Raw genomic sequence first — 27491 nt, forward strand, 5'->3', positions numbered from 1 at the left:
ATTCAGAACTCCAGACATATCATTAAAAAACATTTTTCTGAGATCAGGTTTTGGGATCACCAGCAGGAGGACAGACTCCAGTTTGCAAAGCAGAGGAGCTCAATTTTTTCAGATTATTTGACAGTTTCAAAGAAAATGTATTTTTTAAGAAGTTACATACAGCAACTTTGACATTTTCTTTTTTTTTTACTTAGCAATATGTGGGAGCTTGTCTCAAGTCAATGACTGATGAAAAGGTACGATTAATACTGGCGGATTTTTTCACTTACGGCCACAAACATAGTAATCAGCTAAAAAGGCAAGAATTCAGCTCTAGATTAAAACTGTCTGACACCAGAACGTTTCACACCAAATTATTACCAAAGTGATGTTTTCTCTGATTTTCTTAAGTGGTCAATGGTCAGACATTAACAAAGAGAGACAGATGAACATTTTCTTGTTCATCTGAGAAATGGTGAACAGGAGAGCCTGACTAAAACTACCTGGATGTGAGACAACATCTGGGTCTCATTATGTGTCTCTGCTTATTTCCAGGCCCAAATGAGCAACTTCATCTTTAGAAACAAGCCGAGAAAAAGCACATAAATAAATAAGTAAGGCTAAAGTCACATTCATCCATCGATACAGAAACCTGTAGCAATTTGGGGTTAAGTGCCCAGAGGCACATCGACATGTGGCAGGAGGAATCGAACCTACAACCTTCCGATGGCAAGATGACTCCTATGCCATACAGCCACACTTTACTACTCAAACTCAGTTTGAGTAGTAAGAAATATGTTTGTCTTTGCTTCAGCTACACTGCAGAGCTAATTGTTTGCCCTGCAGTGTCGCTGCTCTGATTGGCTGACAGTGAGCTGTGTTGGGTCACAGCTGAATCAGCAACAGGCCCAGAAGCACTGGGCTCTGAGATAGAGCAGAAACAATGGAGAAAGCAGAATGACTGGTGAAAAAAAAAAAGGCTATTTGTTTTTTTTTGTTTCCACTGTTTTGGGTGTCCCACCTTCCCACTGCAGACCAGGGCAGAGCTGTAGAACTGTTGACTTGCGGTCACACAAATAATTTTTTTATGTAATTGATCATTTTTTAAATGTATGAAAACCAATAAGAACAAAAACAGTGGCAATAGTCAAACACAAAACTTACATTAAGACTGAGACATATATTTCAATGTGATATATATATACATATATAGACATACACACACACACACACACACTTTAGGCAGCTTAGCAAATTTGTTACCAGGGAATTGAACGTGAGCAGACTACAAACAAAACTATATGTCATATTTCCTTTTATGTTAGCCAAAATTGATTAAATCAGGCCAAATCCATTGGCCTAAATTGTATTCCCACGAGCTGCTTCTTTCTTTATAGAAAAATTAAATGACTGTACCCATAAACTGTTCATTTTATTTGCTCTAAATTTGCATACTTACACTTTATGTTATACTCTGTGAGCACATGAAGCAGGAGTCAAGTCTGGACTCATAAAGCTGCTTCTGCACTTTGATTCTCCAGCAAACAGAGCAGGTCTAGTAACGAATTAATGAGAAACATTATACACTGTTGTTTTTCGATTTTTTAAATGAATTTATGACTTTCAAGACGAAGCTCAAACAAAGAGCAGGGCCGTAAACGATCACTATTTATTCTATTAAAGGACTGAAGGGCTTGCAGCAGAGTTACAACCAGCAGGTGGCGCCCTAGCAGATTCCTTTTTATGTAGGCTATAGGATGTTTTGCTTTCAGCAGCAACAACAGAACAAAGGAACAATGTAAAGCTCCAAGCATAAAGCCACAGAGTGAAAAGCTTTATAGTAAAAAGGAATTGATCATCAACAGTAGAACATTTACACACAACACCTGGAGCAGATTCACTTTTTAAGATGGATCCTTTCTGACTCAGTCCGAAAACAACTTATTGGATGATCAAGATGTTAAAATGTTTAACTTTTTTTTTCCTTTTTTTTGTCAATTAAATCCTTTACATAAAGGTTGCCATGACATCCCTCTGGTCCCCCGACCGCTCTGCACTTTAGCAAGAGCTTAGAGCACCATTCTAAAAAACCCCCCAAAAAAGTCAAATTAACATGACTGGGTTGATGAGACGTATTTCTTTGGCTCCGATTTTAAGGATTAGACAGGATTAGAAAAGGTTGCCATTAGTTACCAGAGCTAACACATACTCTTTGTTAAGCCCCACTCTGACTCATCTGAGCAATCTCGGATTGAAAAGCAGAACAACAGAGGCGGGTTTTTTTTTTTTATGTGGACAAGGATGTAAATACATCCTGGTTTGAGATTGGGGACAAAAAGTTTCTTTAATTACTTTGAGCTGTGTGAATGCTCAGCCCAGAGATTTACTCTCATTCACATTTGCTCCAAGGAGGAGCCGTCCCATTGGCTCACGCTCTCATAGGGATGAATGATGATGAGTGCAGGTCTTTACGCCATTTTACAATCGCACTGTAATGAATGAGGACAAGAATTTCTGTTCCACATGTCAGATCTGAAGCATTCAGCAGAGTTCACAAATCTTTAGGCTATTTTCTCTACAGCTTTGTCTCTGGTCTACAAAGCCGTAGACCGGATACCGAATCGTCGCTCGACCGAATCGTCGCTCGACCGCATTGTGACTTCAAGAAACGGAGCAAAAGACCACTGAACTCTTTCAGATTGAATCTTTAATTCAACTTGTTTTATTTGCACGGAACATGTTTGCAATAAGCGCCCTCTCAAGGTACTGACCCCATTCACAGACATAAACTCATTAAACAATAAAAAAAAATTTTATTTTGAATTTCCTTCTCCACAGTCATTTTGCTGAACGAGAGATATTTGTAAACTACTCTGAGTATAAATATGGTTTTATTACAGTTCAACTAAACAGCTCACATTCAAACTACACAGGTAGACCATAGCCTGCTTTACCAGTTTATAGATCAGCCATATTACATAAGCAAAGCGACAGAGTAGCTCTGACATATAAACACATCAGATTAAGCAGTTTTACTGGGTAATAACAAGCCGGTCTTGCTATTTGATGTATTCTTGTTGCCAACATGAATACGTGAATAATGAGGGTTCAAATAATCTATTAGCTGATTCTGGAGAGTTAAAGTATGTGTGGCTCAAGAAAACAGTTGAAACAGATTTAATTACAGATTCAAACAAGCCTGGTGTTTCTGATGCAGGGCTGGACAGGCTACAAAAACTAAACCGTGCTTCTCCAGCTCCCACTGCTTCTGCTTTCCTCTAACGTCGGTGTGGCAAAATTGACCTCATAGGATCAACCTCTACGGATAAAAGTTTTGCTGTCATGACCAATGGTCAGAACAACCACTTCCACTTCCAAAGCGGGAAGTGGAAAGTGGTCCACACAGTCAACACGGATTGTCGCCGGCGCTGGCCGCTGGGTCCGGGGGGCTCCTGCTGACCGGCATGTGAGGACTGACCTTTGACACTCGCTGCTCCTTGGCGTTTGCACGGTTGCAGGGAAAGAAGGCGCAGGTGGCGCAGGTTGACTTGCAGCATGGCAAGAAGCGGCAGACGCTGAGCCGCCATAGGAACCAAGCAGGCGACCAGCAGCACCAGCAGAGAACCAAGCCCCCCGCCACTACACCCAGGATGATGTATAAAGCCAGCAGGGACGACGGGGAGGAGGCTGCAGACAGGACAGGAAGAAAAGAAAAAAAAAAAAAACAATGGAGAGCTACAGCGCTGTCTAAATGTTTGCCATCAGGAGTGTTATGTGTTTTCCAGACACATAGTGACATTTTGTAGCGCAGTCAAGGAACCATGTTACCGTGAGTTATTAAAGATGCTGCATTTACCAAATATGACTAAAAAGAAATTTGACTTTGCAATTTAAAGACTAGGAATTGGGATTTTTCTTATTTTTGAAAACTCCTGGTCTTTCTGAAGCGCCACCTCCATCAACCCTTTTAGACGTTTATCCAGTGGCTCCTATAACCAGCTAAGCTGATGTGCAGCTCCATCAGGTGTTTGCTAATTGCTGGTGGCGAGTAGGGCTGTTGTAAACATATATTTTATTAATCAAGTAATCTATTGATTATTCTCACGATTAATCGAGTAATCTGACAAAAAATATTATTAAATAAAATATTGGTAAATCTGACATAATACCAGTGTTACTATTGGATATCAATATCAGTCCAATTTTTCACATTTGAGTGTCCCTAACAATAACCTTGGAGTTATTGTTAGGGATGTAGGGAGTAGTTTAGAAAACTAACCTGTAACAATGATAGCTCACTTTCTAAGTTAACCTCAAGAAAAGTTAAACAGAGATCTTAAATTACATTCAATTTAATAATAAAGAGGTAGGCTCACAAATACGCTTATAAAAACATTTCTGTACTCCAGCTTTTAGTTTATGTATTCATCTTCAGTCAGTTTAATAGATGAATCCTAACCTTGCCCCATGCTTTGGGTTTGAGAATATGGGAAATAGGCTTTGGGTGGCGGGGGCAGGCGAACGAACGAACGAACGTAAAATGGGGTGGAGAGGAGGAAAAGACCAGGGGATTGAAGGTAAAGCTTTCTATACAAAAGTAAAGTTCCACCAACAGAGCCAATAGATCGTTGTTCATAGGGCTGGAGGAATGTGGTCTGAAATTGACAGTGTTTTAGTTGATAAACCTGCCACTTTTCACAGCAGACAATAAAACGCTTCCAGGAACTCATAGGCCAGCCAAAACAGGAATTGGTATTTGAGTATTACAGGCTATATAAAGCCATCCACATATATGATTTTAATAACTCTTTAGGAGTATTAGCAATCAGAAGTAGCAATAAAAAAAAAGAAAAAAAAAAGAGGAAAGATCATTTTTCAGGCAGTACTTACCGGTTACTGACTCCCGCCTCAGACTGCTACCCGTTACGCTGCAGTTCATACACGTCCCACCAACATGGGTTGGCAGACTCACCAAGGACAGGGTGGGTGTAGAAATCTGGGGCGGACGTGCAGTGGGTGAAAGCTGACCTGATGACCAGCCACAATTTTATTAAAATGATAAATTGGTGAAAATGTATTTTGGCGTGGAGGGGTTTGTTTAGTTTTTGCATAAACTCACGTTTGCAGCTTGTTGTTAGATTTTCCTCCAAGTCACTTCCATCGCCACAGTTGTCAATGTCTTTATCGTCACACACAAGACTGACTGGGATGCACTTTCCATTTCTGCAGCTGAAGTAGGGCTCACTTCTACACTCTGATTGGTTGAACCCTGAAAATGTAAGTGTCAAGAAGTTCACATTAAAAAGGAAACTGCCACAATAACGACATATTTTGCAACTCGCAGTGCTCTCCTTCTTGAGAGCCACACTAAGTCGGAGAGAGTTTAACTTGCTTAGGTGTCATAATAATTCTTCATTCAGGCTGCCTGATTCTCTGTTAAGAATTAAAACCATCTAATAAATGAATTTCTGACAGGGTGTGTTAAATGTTTCCACTGAAGAGAAGTACGAGACAACTTCTGCAGCAAAGTGACAAAACTGCATGACTTCCTTCTACCTTTACATTTCAGTTTGTTTGAACATGAGTTGAACCTTTATTCAGAACGTCGCTGTGTCTGTCCTACCCAGTCTGAAGGAGGTGAAGTCTCCAACAAAATCAACCCTGGGCTGAGTCCCCCGCGTCACCAGCCTTAGGGTCAAGTAGTTTCCCGTGGACAGAACTGGCCGGGGAGCAGACTTCCCGCAGAGAGGAGGCCCAAGAGCTGGGGAGCTCCGGTCTCTTCCGTCATAGAACTGAAGGAATGAGCCGGCATAACACGGGTCTTCTGGGCTTACACCGGACGTGGGATCAAGTCTTGAGTTGAGAAAGGCGGAGCTACGTGAGGACTCTTGGACAAGAGGGGCGGGGCTTAAAGGAGCCACTCTCAGCAAACTGTAGACTAGGAAGAAGCGAAAGTAGAACTGGACCTTGTCTTTAGGCGAGCTGGCCTGCATGGTGAGGTGACAGTCGGTTCCCATGGTCACAAAGTAGTACTTTTTGGATTCCTGGTGTGACTTGACGATCATTCCATCTCTCCGGATTGTTTGGCCACAGAAATCCACCAGATTCACTAACAAAGAAGAAAAGAAGTTACAGAATTATTCCAGTGAATAGAAAAAAACGGTATGAGGCTTCACCTGTGTTTTATAAGCAAATGAAAAGAGTGCACCATTGGTTTTAATTCAGTTTTATTCACTCAGCGCCAATTCAGAACAAATATTGTCTCTAGTTTTAAATCATTTTTGCCATATTTTTTGTAAAACTGACCTATTTAATGCATGATTCTTTTTTTTTTTCCAATTTACGACCATGACAGGGTTTATTAGCTCTGTTTCCAAGGGGAACAACTAAAACCTTTTGCACTAATCTATGATCCAAACCCTGGGAACCCTTGTTTATGTGAAATTGCTCAACAAATATAAAATATCAAAGGCATAGGCAACTCACCAAAAACTGTTCTTACTTTGGTTGACTCACACTTGCTATGACATCATTTGTACATTATCATAACGCAATGTGACAAATCAAACATGAACTAGGTCAGTTAAACGCATCACTCCAAATCCACTGAGCTTATAAAACATTATTGAATTCTGTCTTTAAGACTGACAAAATAGAAAAAAAGACTTTAACAATGAACACTTAACAGCCACCTTAAATATTTCAATAATGTTACAGATGATCACACTGGTTGTCCAAATAAATAAGCAAAGTGATCAGACTGGAGACAATTTGAGGAGCAACTCAACGCTCATCTTTAAGCAAAAACAGAACAGACGGTGGTGAAATCCAGCTCCTCCAGCCCCACATCCAGTCACTGGTCTACCAGCTACTGGCTCTGGGCCACAGGCCAAATAATGAAGAAATTTATGACCACCACAGGGTTTATTAGCTCCGTTTCCCTTGGCAATAACTAAATATTCCTGGACCGACCTCTAGGAATGTCCCAATGGCTAGAGACAGGAGCCCCTGTTGATGGGAAATGGCTAAAAACAAATACGAAACATCAAAGGTGGTGTGGGCTTACAAAAACCGTATAGTACTCTGTTGACTCACCGAAGTGCTGATGTCAATAGAACATTACTGAGAGGAAAAGGGCAGCACTATGAGTTGGGAAAAGCTTTCTTATTGGTGACTCATCTCATACTTTGTGTGTAACCCCTCTCCCCACAAAACACTAGACTAATTTAGTTTTTACAGGTACAATAGTCATGTATCCAACTTATGTTATGAAATGGGCTAGAAACTTTACCAAAATTATATTTTGAACCCACAATCCTGCCCACTACTCTCTGAGTAAATTAGAAACCTTCTGTCGTTTTTCAATTTTGTGTCATTGGTGTGACATCAGTGGCAAAGTTGTGCGTCCAAATATGCCTCCTATGCTAATATATCACCCATCGTCATTTGTTGGACTGAATATTGGTTGCACATCACCCAACCTTACTTCTCACTTTGGCTTTGCATGTTAACTGGTTGCTCCTCTCAAGTTGTTATTGTGGTATCTCAAAAGCTCAAATAATTTCCTGCCCAGAGGAGCAGGAAAGGAAGTTGAGGACCAAAGAGGAGAGAGAACAAGGAAGTTCAAACCTTCTTTCCCATCTATCATCACGAGTGTTCCCCAACTGTCTGGATAGAATTACAATTTTAATTCTCAGGGAATTTTTCTTGCAAAATAAATTAAGGCTGAAATGATCAATATTTAACAATATATTATGGTTCAATAATACGTTTTTTTAAAAATATATATATATATTATTAATATAATATTACATTCATAATTATGCCAATAATTAACATATTATTATTTTTTCAATTAATAATATGTTAATTCAATGACGTTACAAAGTCACTTAAAAAAAGTTGATTCTTAAGAAGAGTTGGAAATAATTCCAAAGAAACTGAAAAAATTCCTGAAACTGGAGTGAGACTGCAAATCTGCAGAATGATTGCTGCAGCATTTGCAAGAAAAAGCAGAACAAAGCATTAGAAGTAGGAAAAAAGCAGAAGATAGCTGCAGTTATACATAGTAGAAATCTTTTGCAATGTGGTAAATTTAACAATGTAGCATAATTCAGCAGAAGCAGAAATTTATATAAAACTTGAAATATTTGAAAAAGTACAATAGGAAAATTTAGCAAAAGATATAGCATAATTTAGCTGAAGGAGAAATGTGTACAATAGTAAAATATTTGAAAAAGTACAATAGCAAAATTTTGCAAAATATATAGCATAATGCAGCAGAAGCAGAATATGTTGATATATGAATTGCTAAAATTAAGTAGTGTGCAAAACATCTTTGTAGACAGTAAAACCAAAATGCATCTGCAGAAAGGTAGAGTAGTAGAATGCTGACAGATAGAAAAAGAGCTCAAGAGAGAAACACACTGAAAAAAAAGAAACAATAATAAAGAAAAACAGAAACATGTGCAGTCATGTGCATGTGAGCAGATAAAACAAACAAAACAGATAAAGAAAAGACAAAGTCCTTTTGTCCATAACACAGTGTTCCTTATAAATTTCTTGGAACATTTTTAGTCTATAAAGTCATAAGATTCATTGTTTCTTTTGAGGACATTTTAGTTAGTCGATTTATTTTTCACAATGGAGAATTAGCGATTTTCTTTTTTTTTTTTTTTACATATATATGCCGTGTTTGTCCTTAACGGGATTTTTGTTAGCACATAAGCTTCACCTTATACCAAACTAGAAACTCAGTCTGTCCCGTGACTGGTGTGATTGCCCAGCAAGAAGCTGTGAAGCTGAACAGAGTTTAAAAGCTGCTGCAGGACTGCAGACCTTCACAGGAAGATGGACCAGCAATGGCTCTGCTGAAGGTTCTGCTGCTGCTCGGGCTGGGTGAGTTGGACACACTGGACACACTTCCACTGGCTCTCAGTGCTATAGATGATCTTGATCTGTTCTTTACTTATATTTTTATTATAAAGCTGTCATGTTGGTTCCTTATTTCTACTGTGTGGATTTAATTTGCAAATAACAGCAGTTTTTTTCTCCAGGTGTTGCAGTGAGCTCAGTATCTCTGCAGAAGAGGATTATTGGAGGTCAGAACAATAAATATGATGAACAGCAGTATCACATGAAGGTCTATAGATACATTCGTACAAAATATGAAATCTGTGGATGATCTTTGACTAGTGATCAGTGGGTTTTGACTGCAGCTCACTGCTGGATCTCAGATCTATCATGGTGAGTGAGGAAAAGTTTTACTGAAAAATCACCAATAACTGATTGTTTCTTTAATAATTGTGTCTTTCTAGTTTAGGATGCTTCTGTGAAGCATCCTAAACATGCTTCACAGAAGAGGTATCCAATCACTCAACGTGAGGTTTAGAGACAGCAACGGTCGTCAACATGACATCATACTCCTGAAGCTGTCAAGCAAAACAACAATCTGACCAATCAAACTACCTGACTGTCCAGATACTCTCCTACTGTAAGTTTTATCTTCTCAAATTTCAGAATTTGATTCTTGATCTGCCAGATGAGGCAAAGTTCATCAAGTTCTGGTCTCCCAGGGTTAGCCATTTTTCTCAATGCGACTTATTTTTAGTTTTGTTTTTCTTGTGTTTCAGTGGCACCAAGGTTCAGTTTGCAGGTTATGGAGATGCAAAAGTTGGCTCTTTTAACAAAAGAAGTAAGACGAATCTCATCGTTTTCGTTATTACCTCAAAATGATTCAGAATATATTATACAAGGAACATCCTGCAGTTTCATAACCACAGACAACAAGGTGATATCCTGAGCAAAACGTGTCAACACTTAGCGTTAATTATTAAACATTATGATTACATAATATTTAATAATAAACATCTATTATAAAAAAAAACTACTTTTAAAAAAGTTGTAACTTTTAAAAACGGTTTGCTATATTTTGCTATATAGCTTTTGCTCAATTTTACAGTAGTAAAATATAGCAAAAGTTACAGCATAATTCAGCAGAAGCAGAAATTTGAATAAAACCTGAAATATTTCAAAAAGTACAAAGAGATATAGCACAAATGTCCAGCAGAATGTTTTGGTAGATGACTTAGCACAGTTGGTTAAATTTAACAGAAGTAGTTAAGCACAGTCAAATGTATAGAACATAATGTTCATAAAAAAGAAAACAGGGATTAATAAGTGAAAGTGCAATAATGCACATTGTTGATGCCAATAGAATAGCCACTGATCTTTCACTATTATTAGTTCAGGGTGATGAAAATTAAGTGGAATCGCCATTAAAAACGTTTCTCGAACCGGAAGCTGCAATCGGAGGCTGACTTCCTCAAGCTGATGAAAAATATAGGCTCATCATTTTTGTTATGACTGCAGCTGGTCGCACATTGACTGGCACTAATGGAGTCTCATGCTGGCTAACCAATAGGCAGAACCTGAAGTCTGAAGACAACGGCCCTCCTCATTTGCATAACGAGGCAGAAATGCATACAGAAATGTAAAAAGGACAGAACTAAATAGCACTAAAGAAACAAATATGGTTTTAAAAAAAGCAAAGAAAGAATAAACAGTAAATATTCAAATACATAAATACATAAAAACAAGCAATTAATACAGCTGAAATAAATTGGTAGGGTAATTATTACAAAAATGATTAAATAAAACTAATTAAAATGATATAGAAATGTATGTCTCACTGTGTAATTTAACTACTGACAACATTTATTTATCTACTGTAGTTTTTTGTGGATTTAGTTTGATCCTTCTTCATTTATACACAGGCTAGACGTCAAGGACTAACGAGTAACCTGCCTGTGTCATGTCAGGCATCTATTGTTTTGCTTAAAAAAAAAAAAACAGAAAAACAGGCAACATAAACAGCAGATTGAGCTTCACTGACTCCCCTCTGTCAACACAACTCTCTATGCTGCTCAGCTAATCAATCACCTCTTCGCTTTTGACAGGGATCAGAAGTCTTACCCGATTCGATGGCTGAACAACAGAGAGAGTTGAAGCAGAGCAGGAGCAGCAGATAGCGATTCGGAGGCTTCAGCCCCATCATTCAGACTTCCACAGGAGGAAAAGGAGAGGAGGAGGAACAGCAGGAGGAGCAGTGAGGCACTGTGAGTCTCAGCTCCAACTCGAGCTTGTTCGTGGGATTAGAACTGAACTGTGTGGCAGGAGTTTCCACTGCTCATCATTACTTATCCAAGGCGCTTTCAGTTGATTGGATTAGGTTATATTGCACAAACCTGCCATTTTATCCAACTGCTGAAGTCTATCAGAACTATTAGGGAGTGAAAGGAAAGGATACATAGTGCCCCCTGTTGGCCACTCTCCCTACTTCAAGTGTGGACAACAAAAACAGCCCTTTTTTTAAATCATTGTCTACTTTTCAATGTTCTATGCCTCGATTATTGAAATAATCATCAAATAATTTAGTAATTGATTAATGTTAACAGGAGCATGCAGACTTAAAAAGGTGATTTACAGAAAAAACAATACAGAGCAATAATAAAGAATAAAACTGTAAAAAAAACAAAAAACCCTTCTTTTTCTATTTACACATTCTACACAGAACTCCTCAAGTGGCAAAATGTTGCCTTCTACTGGTTCATATTCTGTTAAAAAAATAATTTGTGCTATTTATTATTCATCAGTTAATAAAATAAGTTTTAAAAAAATTGCTGAAGAGTTCTACGTTTGGATTCTAATTTCTTTTTGAGCCTTTCATGTTAGTGCCCTCAATCATAATGTAGGAAGACATTATTAAAAGCTTCAGGTGTTTTTTTTTAAATTATTCATATTGCTGCAGTGCTAAAGGACCACACGACACTCTTATTAAGTACAGCTACATGTTGTCTGATGCCTTGTCTGAGCTCACCTGTGGATAGAACTACTTCTGGGAAAAACCCGCTGTGATAACAGCTTCTACATCTGTAATCCTGCCAGGAGGCAGGATTCCTGCTGAGGCAGAAAATCCACACTCAGGCTGGAAGGGACGGTTCATTCTTACCAAAAATAAATAAATAAAAAGGTGGTCACCTTTGGAGACAAACATGAAACACAAAATTACATCCACATAATGAAACAATGTGAAGAGAAAAGAAAGTCTTCAGTGTATTCACCAACCAACATGTTTATAGTCATTGTTGCTCCTGGTAACCTGTTCCATCCCATCACCTGCAAGGACAGGCGGGTTTTATGAATGGATGGATGAATTTTGAGGAAGTTGGAGAAAAAAAAGAAATTGTCCTACCTTACTTAAATCTTTCCAGAACTTTCTGTGAGTAGCATTTATCTTTGAAATCTTCTTAAAGTTTTTCTCCAAAACAATTTCTTTAACGAAGCATTTCCTTGCAGAACAGCAGGTCAACAATCAGTCTCAAACTTAAATGACTGTTAAAAAGATGGACAATAAAATGAAAAGCTATGAAAATCTAAAGTTCCTGTAAAGAAGGCAACTGAACAAAATCAAAGGGAGACCCAGTTGCCTAATATTTCTGTAATATTTAACTTCAAACTCAGAGTTTTGCAATGTGAATACACCGAAGTCATATACCAATGCCTGTTCTTAAAACCTAGTGTATGCATTTCATAATTAAACTATGGAAATATGTGAAAAGTTTGGAGATTTTTCTTCCTCTACCTACTTCAGGCTTGCAGGATCATGGGGAGGGTGATGCCTGTCTCCAGGGGTCAAAGGTTGAGAGGCAGAGGACACCCTGGACAGCTCAGGAGTTCAGACCATAACATTTTTAAGAGTTTTGAATCTGCTAAAACAGCTGACATGTTGATGCAGGGGTTTGAAAATCATTTTTGAAAAATGTTTTGAGCTGTAGTTATATTTATTATATATATAATGATAATGATAATAATAATGATAATAATAATGATAATAATAAAACATCTTTGGCAGCGGTTTCTAAAAGCCATTCTGGGTAAATAAATCAAAAAAAGAGCTTATTGACCAAAAGTTAGCTTATGTTTATATCAATACATCAATCAGTAAGCTAAATATGTTTTGTGGATGCCACATGCAAACTTACATTTCAGCCAGTAATTGATGTTTAATATTAAATTAATCTTTTCAAGCAGTATGTAGTAAAACAAACTGACTGTTTTTCTCAGATCAACGCAGCAAACAGGAAGGGGTTTCAAGAAAAAAAACTAAAGTTTCCAATCAACTTTGAGTTAAAGATTTAAATGCCCAAATAAAACACTGACCTAAAAAAAAAAACATCACATACTGGTAATCAAAACTATTGCAGTTCTATTGAACATGGAATCAGAATGTACAATCAATGACAAACTGACAACATTATAGGATGAGAAAACAGGAAGCCAGATGTTTAACACAAGTTTGTTGTATGGATGTGAATCAGACATTTTTAATCAGAAAACCAGACGCTACTTATTTTCAAAAATACTGTCAAATAAATATAATTTTATACAATTAAAAAGTACAGCCATGATATTGAGCTGTGCAAGATTATTAAAAGCACTTTGTAACATCCCAGTTTGTCAATAAAAACATGTTTCTAATCTAAACAGCTTACAGTAGCATGGCTTTCTAATTAAGCTCAATGTTAAGTATGTATTAATAAGGCTGTGACAGAAGTAGCTGTGTTATTGTTCTTACACAGAGTTCAGTTTCCCTCTTGATAAGCTGCTGAGTACACAGTACTTTTTGGTACAAAACGTCATAATTGCAATGGGTTTCTTCGCAGCAAAGCGCTGTTCCTTTAAGAGCCAGCAGGTGGTAAGAGGGCCTGACTGAAGACAACACTGCTGTCTGAAAACGACTGAAATGGATGTCATTTCAAAAATATTTCACTCCACATAAAAAAAAGAAGAAAAAAAAAACATGTTGCATTCTTATGACAATTTAAATGTTATGGAATAATAAGAATAATTATACTTTGGGATTCTGGACAGAGCAACATTACAAAGTACATGCCTACCTAATGGTATGAACATAAATTGCTGTTATGATCCAACTGTTTGTAGTATTTCATAGTTATTTTCTGCTCTTAAAAAAATACTCAGTACCTTCTTACTTCACGTGAACGCCAAAATAAACAGACTGAAGTTCACAAAATGTGGAAGTTGGCAAAACGAGATGCACGTTGAGGTAAAAAGCAGCTTTAAGAATCACATTTATATTCCGGTGTTGAATTGTGACAGGATGCGTTTGCTTTCAAAGATTGATGAATATATGGAAATATTACAACACAATACTGTAACACTGCAGTAGGAAAGGGCAGATATTTAAATTTTTTATGGCTCTTTGTCGTTCATAAATTTCCTGCTCTCTAAACGTCCATCAGAGAGCGACGGGACCGAACTTCACTGGAACATCGGCTGATGCACAACAAGTGCAAATGTTTCCTGTGTGCAGCTGATATATTGTTTATTGTCTCTGATGTGGAACTCAATAGGAGCACAAGACATTTTTGGAAATGAGTAACTTAGCTTATACCTGAACCTGAGCTTTAGTTGGTCACGTTTAGTGTCAAGAAAACGCTGCTGTGTTCACCGCTGCAGCATAATGGAACACCAGGTGATTGTGCAAGAATTATGGGAGTGAGGGAAGCAGATGGACGTGAACATGTGAACACTCAGAGAGCCATGATGTGGCTCTCCGATTTGAAGGTTGCAGAGGTGGGTTGTTGGTGGCTCTTGGCAGTGACTAATCAAGAGTTTCATCATGTAGTTGGTAGTTGGTGCTTTAAAAAAGTTGCTAGTCTATGTGCTTCCACTCCCCGTTGTGCCCAGAGTACCGTGAGTCCTACGAGTTGTCCGGGTGTTCTAATGGATGCTGCTGATGATGTGGTTGTGAAGCAGCTCCTGTTCGTGGTTGTACAGGTTTGGGTTTGTCTCGTCGTCCTGAAGCAGAGCGTTTTTCCTGATCTCGTCCAGAGAGTAGTCCTGCAGCAGGCTGCCATTCTCAAAAACTGTCACCAGGAGGTCCTGAAGAGCACAGAGGACATGTTACTCACAAGTGCACCACGTATCCAGTCAAACAGGAGAAGACGTGACTGTAAATGCGGCAACACACACATTCCAGTTTCAGCACTCTTACAGATTCTGGATGCTAGAGAATGGATCTATTGGTAGCTGTGTGCTATTAACTCACATGAAGCCACCTATAAATCCCTCCGGTGGGATTGTCAGCAACTGATCAATCAGCGGTCACGCCCCTTACCTGGGGGAACTGAACCTCCGACCTCATTGTTGTATTTTATCATTACAATGCAATGCAGTCAGAGAGGTTTGAAGTACAGCAATGTGGAAAAAGTGGGTAAATGTTGTCAACCCAAAGCTTTTAGAGGGAGCTTATTTGGAATCTTGGGCTTTTGACATCAATTTGTTCATGATGCAAAAAGAATTTTACATCAAAAATTGATGCGAAAAATTTTTTTCAATTAAGATGCCTGACTTCCCTTTAACAGGAAGAATCCTGCAGCAGATCCAAGGGGTTTGTGAAGACAGAACCGACACAAAAAGACTGACAAAAATTAAACAAAATAGAAGTCCAGGAGTGATTTCAATTTTCATGAAAAAAAGAGTTGATTATAGAAGTGTCTCAATCTATGGGAGAAACACCGATAAGCAGATTAGTGCTGAGCCAGCAGGAATGTCAAAGCAATTAAAATCTGGCAAACATGTGAGTTAGTTGCATATATGGTTCTTTCAACTGCAGGGTCTAGGAGAGAGACTCACATCATCAGGCAGCAAAAGTTCAGTGATAGAGTAAGTCAGATCACTCATTTTAAAGAGTTCAGGTGATGTTTTTTTTCCACCATGTAATATCTGGAGGACGTTCCTAATTGCTTAATTAACTTTATTAAATCAGGGTTGCATCTGACATCAAAGTTGGTTGCCGTGGGTGATCTGAAAGTGTCACGTCATACGTTTGTGATTAGCTTGTCAACAGAACCTTTCAGATTGTGAAATCAAATTACATGACTGTTCAGGGCGAGGAATTTCTGCAAATCCAAGAGCTTGATGCAATCAACCAGGTTCCTTAGAAAAACAACTTTTTGACCGAAATTATTGTACCCAACATTGTGTTAACTTGTACATTTAAGCTCAATGTTATTTATAACACTGGGTTTAAAGTTATCTTTCAATATTACCAGCATTTTTCTTCTGACTGGAGGCAACAATAATATTGTGAAGTGGCCCAAAATCTGTGGATGGAGCTAAATTGATGGGAGACAACATGCAGGTCTTCCAAAATCAAAGATATGAATCTCATCACCAAACTCCAAAGGTGTTAGTAAACAGAACTGTTTTAATTATACGTATAATTTAATTTAGTGTTGTCACTGTAAAACTAGACAAAACACACAAAAACAACTATTCCATCATATTTGGCCAGGCTGTGAATGAGGTAAACAAAATGTTTTATCAAAAGAAACACAGAAACAAAGAAAAAGAAAAAAATCAAGAAGTTAAATTGTAATTGCTATTTTAAGTTTAATTAAGTGACTTCAAATGTGATTAGAAAAAAAAAAGTTTGTGAAAGACCTCCTCGGGTTTGCCTGCTCCTCTCTCTATTGTCTCGAGGAAGCCGTCCGAGTTTCTCCTCAGCGATAACCGGCCCCGCTTCGACCCCTTGGACGGGTCGGTCACTGGCTGCTTGCACACATCCATCTACAACACACACCAGGTCATAGAGCAGCATGTCGGCTTCCAGTGGAAAAGAGGGAAACTTAGTCCTGTTTAATGTGCCACATTATTAAGTTTTAAAAAAAAAATAAAGAGCCACCTCTGCATTTTGTAATAATCTGTCGCTGTTATTATATGTAATAACAGCGTAATTACATAGTTGGCAGAATGTATTGAAGAATACGTCTAAGGATTTTATTACATTTTGTGTCAAGTGCTATAAAATGTGGCCTTGCTGATGTTTTATTATATTCTGAAGCGCAATTATACCAATGTTATTACATATTCCGGCATTATTACACAATATTGCGGCATTATTACACAATGCAGGTGTATGATGGTTAAACACCATCATACACCTGCGACAACAGACCCATGCCCATCTGAACAAAGCAGGCACCACTGTCCTGCCTGCTTGGTCAAGCCTTGTCTTAAACGAGTCAGGCTGCATTTAACACAATTCATCCTGACTGCTGTCAGAGGCTCCAGAGCAGCGGACAACCTGACAAACAGACCAAACAGCCAAAGCAGGCTGTAATATTAGCATTCCTTTGCACTCAGTGCCCTTCAGGCCTCCAGCGTAAGTTAGTCTGGTCACGTCTGCAGAAATACTCAGATGACTCTGCAGCTGTCGGGTTCATCAGAGCTGGACAAGAAGGAAAAAGTCAACTGCGGTTTCCATCGTGGGACAGGAAGTGGAGGAGGAGTAGAAAAACTTGGTTATTCACGAGAAAGCTCAAGTCCTTCTGTCACCTACCACTAGAGCAGCAGTATGAGAGCCAGCGACACAGACAAGTTGCTATAAAAGCCCGGCTCTGTTCTGAAGACTGCTCTGGACCCGCTTGAGGTAATCATGCTGATGACAGAAGAAAATGCTTCACAAAATGAATATCATAATTGACAATCCTGAGAGTTCATGAGTTTTTCAGATCCACTGTTATAAAAGCCGGTAAAGTCTGTCCTTCAAAAGACGAAGTGGTTAAAAAAAGAAAGAGGACTTGAATGGAGTGAAGCTCTTGCAGTGGGATTGAGAGCAATACACCCAACAGCCTAAGTGTGTTTTCACACCATAGTTCAGTAGACTTGGTTTGATTGGACCAAGATCACAACATTTGTTACATTTTGAGCTGCTGCAATTCTCTGTGTCTCATGATCCAGATGCATTAAATAAAAACTGTTCCCTCTCTTTGCCCATGGGGGCAAACCAGTCAAAAAAACAACACTAAAACCTCCGAAGAAGACACTGAGCACAACTTCTTTCTTCACAAAATGTCAACAAAGATGGAGAGGTGTCAGATTTGGTGGTTGGATGATTTCTCTTCTGTCTTCAATCAAAGACTGAGAACCACTTCTTGCACTCGTGCTCGATTCACCGATTTGTTTCAGTTGCATCTACCCAGAATGCCCAGCGCTGTAATCCACTTCCTGCTTTTGAAGCGGTCTCTGGTTCAAATGCACATTGGCGTTCGCATGTGCATTCAAACCGCACCAGAGATCACTTGGCCTAGGTCAACCGAACCCGGATCTGAAAAACCAAGGTTCGGTTGACCTAGAAGGACCAGAGTTCACCTTTTTGGTTCAGGTCAAAGTTTGATTACGCATTCACACCTCTCCAAACAAACTTTAGTTCTAGGGAAATGAACTAGAGTGTAATTAAAGAATACTAATCATGGCTGGAGTGAATGCACCCAAAGAATCTCCTACTTGACAGTCTGTACTTTTTACTATTTGAAAACTCACAAAGAACAGTTTCAATGGGACTCAATACAATTAATCTAAAAGACTACTTTGCAGTTGTGGCTATTTTAATGGCTGTGCTTCAAACTCTTTCCTAGCATGACGTTTTACATAGCAATGGCAGTACAGGTGGCAGGAGAGGATCAAAAAATTGTAATGTGTGCTCTGAAATCTAGAATGGTTGAGTGTCTGGCCTAAGCTGTAGCACTTACCCCTTTGCCATTGGTCTCTACATAGCTGCACTTGAATGCACAGCTCAGTGTGTCTCTGTTTAGCTTCTGAAGCAAGGAGCTGCCACAGCCAAAAAGAACATTCTCAGCACTCCAGCCTTCATCACTCAGTTTAGCAAGAATCTAGAGAAATCAGGAGAATAAAAAAAAAGGGTCAAAACCAAAATTATAAACAATAATAATTTTGTCTGAAGCTAAAGGCACATTTCTGATGCTAAGCTTGTCATTGTTCACATTGTTTATATAGTGCCAATTCACATCAAATATTGTCTCAGTGCACTTCACAAAAAGTCAGAATTCTCTTTTGTTTCAGTGGCCATAATCCTGACTGACTAATAAGGTCTCACTGTACCAATCTTTTCAAAACAGTCCTGGCAGGTTAAACCAGTGTGAGATCCCATTGTTGGTTGAGCAAATGCTTCAAATTTGAACTCTACATCTCACTTCCTTACTCTTCTCCTTGAAGATGATTTGAGTCTTTTTATGCTTTTAAATTCTGCTACAGGCTGGTGGTACTCCCACTGGCTCGCCCCTGTACAAGTCAGCTGGCTCAGGCCTGTCATTTCCTCACTTTGGGAGTCAGGAGCGTAACAGAGGTGGATGGATGTCCGACTCTCACTTCGTCACATCGGTCCTTTCGAACACGGAGGCGCCCATAAGACCCCTCAACCTCACCTTGAAGTAGTTTGTGTTTTGAAGCCTGTGTTTTATCGTAATAAAGAAGTATTTACAGGCTTTGCCAACATTGGAAATCCTGTCTTATTTGTAACAAACATTCTTCTTTAAAAGGACAATTTGGGATTAAGATACCTTGAAATGGCACAGTGCTTCAGTTATTATGCAGGTATTATGTAACCTTTCCAATCTTCAGGTTTCTCTTACCTGATCTACCGAGCTGAGGTCAATGCCATCCCCTTGGATGATCCGCAGGTAAGATGGAAGAACATTGTATCCCATTGAGTTCAGACTGTAGCCAAAACACTCTCCTAAAATCTTGATGACCTAAAGGTGAAATCATTCACTTTTAGAAGAAAATGTGTCATATAATCTCAAGTCAACTAAAGCAGATTTAAATAAGCGATCAACATGCTTTGGTGATGCAGTAACAGTCTGAATCTACTGTAACATGACTTTCAGACAATAATCTTTAGGTTTTTATAGAAAACTACTGTGCAAAAGTTAACAGCTAAATTAAAAAACAAAAAACAGATATTCATATATCTTCCCCATTTCCCCCAGAAGTTCACATACATTCTACACTTTTTATAATTGCATTTAAGCTGTGTGTTTTGTTTTTTTTTAAGTTTTATGTTCATACTCCTACAAGTCTCTCATAACATCTTGCTGAATTGAGGCCCATTTCTGGTTTGCTCTAAAACACATTTTCAGTTCTAAACAAGCTTTCTATGGGACTGAGACAGGGCTTTGTAATGGCTTCTCTAAAACATAGGTCTCCTGGAGCCACTCAGACTAATTTGGTGCTCATTTGGAAGAGTCCTTTGCCCTGGCTTGAGATTATGTGTCGTTTGAAAAGCATTTTATACAAATATTTAATTTCAGATTTCTTGGTGGCATTTTGATTGATAATGAAAACAAATACAAGTCACATGGTGAACTGAGAACGTCATATTGCACTCAGGATGCAGTTCGTAGCTTTCCCTAAACACAATCTGGCTTTAGCAGCTGGAGATTGAACTCTGTACTGTGCTGAGCTACTGTGGTCCGAAAGGGTTTAGGATCTGGAACGATGGTGCAATCAACACTGCTGCATGTTGGTTAATACTCAAGCAGCGTGGCAGTCTTACAGTTTTACTGCAGCAGAAGGTTTTTAAAAATGAAGCCAGACACTTGATCTGTTATTTACCTCAATTAGAGTCTCTGCTGGGTCTCCAGAATCAGGCCTGATCACCAGACAGGAGTCCTCACTGCGCTCCATCACGCGTTCCTTTAGCTTATCTCCCCAGATGTGTTTGCAGGCATTGAAGATGTCGTAACTGTCACTGACCACCGACACCGGTCCCGACAGAAACTGGTCGAGGATCCTCTCAAAGGCCTCCTTCTCCTTGTTCTTCCCCCAGGATATGATCGTACTACACAGGACGCAAAAAGGAAGGAAGAGATGAAATACGTCATGGAGGGGCAAGAAACAGAAGTGACCTTTGCACCTGAAAAGGAAACTGTGTTCACGTTTTAATACACTGGTTGGAAACCAGCATTGAGGGCCTTCTCTATTCTTGATGCATGTCATTATTCCACTTGTCCACAATGTTTAGATTACCTGTGTTCAGCCGCTGGAATGGAGAAGCCAGCCATCGGACAGCCGTAATACCGCTGAGCCATCAATACTCCGGCTATCGTGTCTGTACCACAGAAATTAACCAGGTGAGCGGCTCCACCCAATGCTGCAGACTACAAATTAAAAATACAAACAATGAAAAAGATTCACGGAAAAGAAAATGTTCTACAAGTTTATTTAGAAAGTTTATCTGCAACAACCTTCGCCACAGACCCTTCAGTGAGATTACTACAAACGACCGATGTATTTATCCATGTTTTAATTCTGTCATGCACACACTTTCAAAAGGTTTTATTTAGCTCAGAGTGAAATAATAGTGTTTAAATGAAAAAGTGGGAAAAGTTTAAAATCCTTAACATTTCTTTTCCATGCAGAAACAAAACATCAGATAATCAGATTTTTGCCTGGGACTCCAAAAATATTTACAAAGGTTTTATTGCAAAAACAATTACAAAAAAGCAAAAAATTAATTTCACTCTATAAACCTGGCAAAAGGATCACATATAGTGACTTCTTTTCAGTTTGACATAAAAATTTTGTCCAGGTTTAGAAACATTTTTATTAATGATATTTGTCAAACTCTATTTTAACTTAAGTAATAATAATTTTGATATCATTTATTATTATTATATTGTGTGTCATACTTTCTAAATAAAGATGCCTTGAAGAATAAAAAAATATATAATGTAGAACCAGCATATGAGACACATATGGTGAAGAGAGGCAGTGAGTCTCCTGACCTCCTGGGATGAGACGCCTCTGTAGCCGAAGTCGTGCAGCTTCAGCTCCAGGCCCTCCAGGCTCCCTGAAGTAGCCTTCAGGTGTTTGGCCAGAATCTTCTTAAACTCTCTGGATACGGTAGCTACTGTGATGGGATACCACATCTGCACCAGCATGGTCTATGGCCCAAAAAGAAGCAGATTAAAAAAAACAAAAACGACAAGGGTCAGGGAGAGCCCCAACAGAGTCTGATGTTGTTTTCAATGAGCTTTTAAATGAGCCACCAGCCTTTTATTCTGGATGCAAAAGGTTCTGTGGCAGGTGAAATGCTTAAACGTGACCGTAAGTTGAAGCAGAAATTTAAAGACGTTAAGTCCAAATGTACGTCGAACATGGTAATGAACAAATTAGGGCGGACAATTAAAACAGTTCCTAAAGGTGAGATCTGCTAGTTGTTCTCAGAGTTTAAGCTGATTACCTCTTCTTGATTTGAAGCACTGCTGTAGCCCGGCTTTGGCCTTCCTGTCCAATTCCCCTAAAATAAAATCTCGCTGCCAGCACAGTCTTAGTTTTCTCCCCTTCACTCTGATTCCTGCCGGTTGATTTTCTACCAGGCCAATCGGCAAACAGAAGATGATGTAATCTATGATGTTGATTTTCTGCTGCTTTAGAATTGTAGCTCGTCTGTAGCAGAGGAAGTGAAGGAAGCCTTTCTGTCAATGTTGGTCACACTACTAAATATTGAATTGACATGAGCGAGCACCTCGTGCAGCTCAGCTCTTCTCTGTTCGCAGTGGAGGATGGTTTCCCGTAAGAATCGCAGCAGAGAACTGGTGCATTGAGTACGTCACGGGCAAACACTGAGTAATAACCTCAACACGCTCCATATCTCCAGGAAGAAAACATTTCTGGAGAGCAGAAAGCCCAGGCCCTCTGCATGAAGGCCAAGTGTTGTAAGAGGGGCTGGGTTTTACTGGCCACAGTTCCACCATTAGCTGACATGACGTAAAGATCACATTACAAAAAAATCAATTCCCAGTTCTTGGCGTTACGATGACATTGCATCAATAGGTTTTTCAAAGCTTCAAATTTGACATTTCTAAATAAGAAAAAAACATGATGCAACGTGGTTTTTTTTAGAACAAAAATCCTGCGTCTTGAGTGGAAGCCTGAAATTATTTCCTTGTTATTTATTCTTAATCCTACATATAAATTATTATGAAGTCAGATACCAAATATCCCAGTATAAGTCACAATTGACTGAAAGCACAATTCAAATTCAAATGTTGGAACTCCTATCAAGTTAAAATTTGTCAGAGTTACTCTAGATGCTGTGGACAGGAAGGATCTCCTGTAGCAGTCTGTATAACAGCGAATGTGAGGAAGCGTCTGACTGAAGACTCTGCTTTTCTATGACAGTCATGAAGAGAATAATGAGGACTGTCCACAATTTTATGGAAAATCCTTCTTTACATCATCATCTCCAACAGAACCAGCCTTCCTTTTCTAGAATTGTTCACCTCAGAGACATTTATACCAACTAGCGCCTCTCAGAGTCAGAATCAAGGTACTGTTATTCGCTTTTCTTTTCAGGGGTCTCTCTGGACACTCAAGGGTTTTTAAAGTTTCAGTCTGTGCAAGCAGGTTTTGCTACTATATATTAATTTGACATATTTCAACAAAAACAAACGCTTCAAGTTATTTATTTTTTTTTTTTTTCAAATTTACCTCAATGTAGTTGGTGAGCCAGTAGAAATCCTGATCTGTATTTTCCACAGTGAACAGAACGTTGCCTCTTGGTACGACCTTCCCCTCTGGAACTGCTTTGATGCGAATAGGAAGACGACCATTGTGTTTCTGACAGAGGAAAAAAAAACAACTTTTCCTTTGAACATCTTTCACATAGTAAAATGATTGAAACACAGGTGTAGTTGAACCCGTCTGTGCATACCTCTAGGACTTTTCTCCAGCCCTCTTCATCAAACACAGCCTGTTTGAAATGCATCTGGTAGAACAGCTTGGCCTCCTGAATCTTGTCCTCGGTCACAACTGGGCCTGCAAACAGCACCAAGTGTTAGCAAAGCTGTCAAACCCCTATGAGTCGATCAAAGTCAATATGAATGAAGCCAAAAAAAAATACAAAACTGTGGCAGGCATTTCTATGCTATTAACGGTTTCTCTGGGTACTTAAAAAAAAGCAATTTTTCATGGAAAAACAACTTGGAGTAATTTTTTGCTGTTTTAGTCTTATTTCTGTTCTCATGTATTTACCAAGATTTACTGGTGAAAGGAGAACAGTAACTATTTACTGACAGGCGGAGGAAAGATGTGAGTGTTAAAGCTCTGTGCAATTTACATTTACACCATTTATGCACATGCGGATGGAGGAAGAAAGTGTGATTCTTCTTTTATCATCACATTTGTCCTGGAAGTCTAATACTTTCAAATGAATTAGTTCTTTGCCAAGTGTCATTGTCAAGTACATTTTCTAATTTGTTAAGTGTGGAATATTTCCACTAGGAAATGGGGGAAAACAGGAGAACCTTACAATTCAGTGAACATTGCTGCCTTATTAGCATCATTTTGACATACGGCAAATGTTGCCTCCAAATTTTTACGGAACATTTATGGTGACGCATTATGTGTGTCTGAATGTTCAATACTGGATTGGTGCTTTTCTAAAATATTATTTGCAGTTAAACTGTTGTTCATAGTTGTTGTCTTGATGGGAAAACACACCTGTGAGGTACTTCTTCAGCAAATACTGCAGACCGAAGAACACCACCTCATTGAACTGAGAGCCCTTCTTCTGCCTGCATTCAAAGTAGGAGTAAATTTTGCTGACATTTGGAGGATACTGTTTGTAGTGTGTGATCTGGAAAAGGAAAAAAGCAAAGAGTCAATTTAGGTTCAGGAGGCTGGTGAGAGCAGGGTATTCAGGCAGATATACGTTACGATCAAAACATTAGTAATAGTTGGTCTTTTAGGTGAAATTTGTAGAAAACTCAAGTCCTCACTACAACTAGATATAAAAATAGGGCATAGAAGCAGAGGTGATTTCCTAATTTAATACTATGAGTTGAAATATAAGTAATTAACATAATCCATAAGCAGTCACTAGCTAATAATTAAGCACATCTTGTCACAGTAAAACTACTGACTTATGATCAGTGCAAAAAGAATTGCACACGGATTAGCAATATATTTTGCCCATAAGACTTCAATGTGGTTTTATAAGGAATATTAAAACACATACTCATGGTGATCAGACGATGCACTAAAAAATTCCCTATTTTTGCTTCTCACTGCAGTTCTTTTCCAGAACAGTAGGAGTCACTAGTGAGAAAAACTAAATGCTCCACAGCGTGACACTGCACAGGTGCAACAAAGGGGACTAATAGCTGGCACTGCAGAGGTTTTTATTTGCGCTCCAAGACGGCGTTCATGCCAGAACGAATCTGAAATTAATTCTTTATGGATGAGATTTTTAGGTGGAAGACAACGCTTTCTGGGTTTGTGGCCCCCTGCCCAGTGGTGGAAGTGTGCTTAGGTGCGTGTGCAAAACAAATATTTACTTTTGTTTACAAGTTCAAGGGACCAGCCACATTTAAAGGTAAACTTAAATGACCCTTTTTGTGCAATCTGGTGTTTTGTGTGTTTTTGTGTTGTGGCAGCTTTAAAGTTTCACTAAAAAACAAACAAACTACATATCCCATGTTATAGTTTCATATTGTTCTGTCCGCTAAGAGTGAGGTTGATATGTTTCCCAACCCTGATTCTCAAGACACACTGCCCTGCAGTAGGCAAATCTGAAGTTAAGAGCCTTACACAGGGGCAACTTGATATGTTGGAGGATGGAGCCAAACCCACTGCTTTCAGGGTGCAAGATTACAATACCAAGTTGTTTTCTAGCATACAGCGTTATATCAACTGAAAATGTTCCCTTTTATCTGGATGACCCGATATGACCTTTGGGTAGAAGAAAGGGACTGTAGAAAATAGCTTTGTCATTCTCACCACCAAGAGCTGATCATCCATCAAAGATAGTTTTCTATATTTTCTAAAGGAAATTTTGCAGTTTTGACCAGCTCCCTCAGGGCAATGAGAGCTTTTGGAAAAGGAGAATCATTTGAATCTGCTTATCAACAAAGTTTCGGTAGTTCAGAAGACATACGGTCCTCACTAGCAGCTTTATTTGGAAAATAAAATTTAAAAAAATAAAAATCACAGCACCCAGAAGTAAATACCAGACTATTGCGTTCTTTTTTGTCAGAGTCAATGTTCTTTAGTATGTGGTTGTTGTGATATTTCCCTCACAAAGCATAATTTAAAAAAATAAATAAAGAATTGTTGAGCAAAAGAAGAAAAAGAAAACATCTCTGAACAGAAAAGGAACTTGTATACCAGTTTTCACTTCCCGTAAACAACTGAAAGGAGCGCATAATGAAGAAATTTGGTTTCATACAACCCAAACGTCCAAGGATGGAATCAACAGCTCAATAGGAAATTGTGTATAAAACAGGCAGTACGTCAGATATTTCAAATATTTAACAATAATGATCAATATAAAGTTGATATTGTGACATGTTTTTAAGTCAAGTTGTCCAGCTCTTGCATACGTTTTAATTAAATAACGAAATACCAGATATTCACTATCCACTTTATTGGTGACTGTTGTATTTGACTGCGTCCGCCTCTGTTTGTGTTGCTTTTGATCCTTCACAGCAGCCTCAATAAGTCCCTTTTGCACTGCAGATTTGTTTTAAATCCGTTTTCGCCCACAATTTTGGCCAGCAAAGCTCACAGTCACAAAAACTCTTCTGAAAATCTCACCAACATTCACAAAACAGTGTCAAACAAAACCAAAAAAACACATGCCACCTTTGACCTTTTAGTATTTAATCTGATTTAGTTGATCGAACGACAAAAAATGTCAAAGTTGCGTCTCAGCAGAAGAAGCTGCCGCTCCAGGTGATCAGTTGCAGTTTCCATTTCCAGCACTCGCGGTTCACACCAGGCTTAACTTTCGATTCTTGCCCTCGCAGTCATCCATCTGCTGCTCACCGCGTCTGTCACCACAGCGAGGTGAGATAAAGAGAGAGCAGGAGCAGCAGCGCCGAGCCGGTGGGGCGCAGCGCAACCAGCCGCACTCAGATTAAATGCTCCCCACCGACTGGAAACATTCACGAAGCACAGAACCCCCCGGACAGATCCGCTCACCTTGTACGAATCCGTCGCGAGCAAGAAATTAAAGTCCTGCGCTGCCATTGTTGCCGTTTGTGAATGAATTAGTAGAAACGCCCTCCGGTCTCCGTCCGCACCACGCAAACCAAGACCACGCAGCGAAAATGAAAGCAGACGAAGACAGGCAGCGTACGGAAGCCGCTTAAAACCTGAATTTGAGTTTCGACAGCGAGGACGGCGGGCTGCACGAGCTCAAACAAATAGTGAGCGAGCAAACAGCAGTTGCTTCTCTGGCTGGAAGGGGGCGGGGCGGGCTGCGCGTACGTCCACTTCTCTCCTCTTTGACCTGGTGCGTCATGCTGCCTTCAAAGGCAGTAGGACATTAGCAATATATTTCTTAAATCTCCTTCTCACTTTCCTCGCTCAGCTGGGGTTCTGGGACGTGACGCCACCTAGTCGCCAGTTGCTCTTTAGACCTTCCACCATTAAAATGACAAAGAAATAACTAATGTTTTTAAATATAGATTTGATAACAGATGCGTGAGTTTAGTATTAGTCCCTATTTTGTCATTGAATAATTGCTGTGAATTTACACAACAGAAGGTAATTGTTAAGCTTTGTTTATTTTTTTAAAGAAATTTTTACATAGTTTTCCACAAATATCAACATCCTAC

General features: G+C 39.0%; 2 protein-coding genes across 2 annotated transcripts; both read right to left on the minus strand.

Annotated features, from left to right (window-relative positions):
- Nucleotides 1-2714: 2714 nt before the first annotated feature.
- On the minus strand, nucleotides 2715-11158 carry ldlrad2 (low density lipoprotein receptor class A domain containing 2). Its single transcript, XM_055027145.1, has 5 exons — nucleotides 10954-11158; nucleotides 5603-6088; nucleotides 5099-5248; nucleotides 4870-5007; nucleotides 2715-3666 (listed from the first exon to the last, which is right to left on the minus strand). Exons 1-5 carry the CDS (start codon nucleotides 11033-11035, stop codon nucleotides 3386-3388), a joined length of 1137 nt encoding a protein of 378 aa, XP_054883120.1. The 5' UTR covers nucleotides 11036-11158; the 3' UTR covers nucleotides 2715-3385.
- Nucleotides 11159-13229: 2071 nt separating this feature from the next.
- Nucleotides 13230-27116, minus strand: nampt2 (nicotinamide phosphoribosyltransferase 2). The gene is made up of 11 exons (XM_055027478.1): nucleotides 26854-27116; nucleotides 24373-24508; nucleotides 23585-23688; nucleotides 23362-23490; nucleotides 21654-21812; nucleotides 20896-21026; nucleotides 20482-20707; nucleotides 19500-19619; nucleotides 18600-18740; nucleotides 16510-16635; nucleotides 13230-14946 (listed from the first exon to the last, which is right to left on the minus strand). Exons 1-11 carry the CDS (start codon nucleotides 26899-26901, stop codon nucleotides 14785-14787), a joined length of 1482 nt encoding a protein of 493 aa, XP_054883453.1. The 5' UTR covers nucleotides 26902-27116; the 3' UTR covers nucleotides 13230-14784.
- Nucleotides 27117-27491: the final 375 nt, after the last annotated feature.

This window comes from Poeciliopsis prolifica, unplaced genomic scaffold (genome assembly GCF_027474105.1).
Source record: "Poeciliopsis prolifica strain line A6 unplaced genomic scaffold, Auburn_PproV2 SCAFFOLD003, whole genome shotgun sequence".
NCBI lineage: Eukaryota > Metazoa > Chordata > Actinopteri > Cyprinodontiformes > Poeciliidae > Poeciliopsis > Poeciliopsis prolifica.

Excerpts from the sequence above, each read along its gene's own strand:
- nampt2 (XM_055027478.1), bottom strand. The coding sequence starts at position 26,901 with ATGGCAGCGCAGGACTTTAATTTCTTGCTCGCGACGGATTCGTACAAG. Across the intron at positions 23,689-24,372 it reads GCTGAAGAAGTACCTCACAG|GCCCAGTTGTGACCGAGGAC; the intron begins GTGTGTTTTCCC and ends TGCTGTTTGCAG. Across the intron at positions 16,636-18,599 it reads TAGAGACCAATGGCAAAGGG|ATGGATGTGTGCAAGCAGCC; the intron begins GTAAGTGCTACA and ends TGTGTGTTGTAG.
- ldlrad2 (XM_055027145.1), bottom strand. The coding sequence starts at position 11,035 with ATGATGGGGCTGAAGCCTCCGAATCGCTATCTGCTGCTCCTGCTCTGC. Across the intron at positions 6,089-10,953 it reads TTGTTCAGCCATCGAATCGG|TGAATCTGGTGGATTTCTGT; the intron begins GTAAGACTTCTG and ends CTTCTTTGTTAG. Across the intron at positions 5,008-5,098 it reads TCTAACAACAAGCTGCAAAC|GTCAGCTTTCACCCACTGCA; the intron begins GTGAGTTTATGC and ends GCTGGTCATCAG.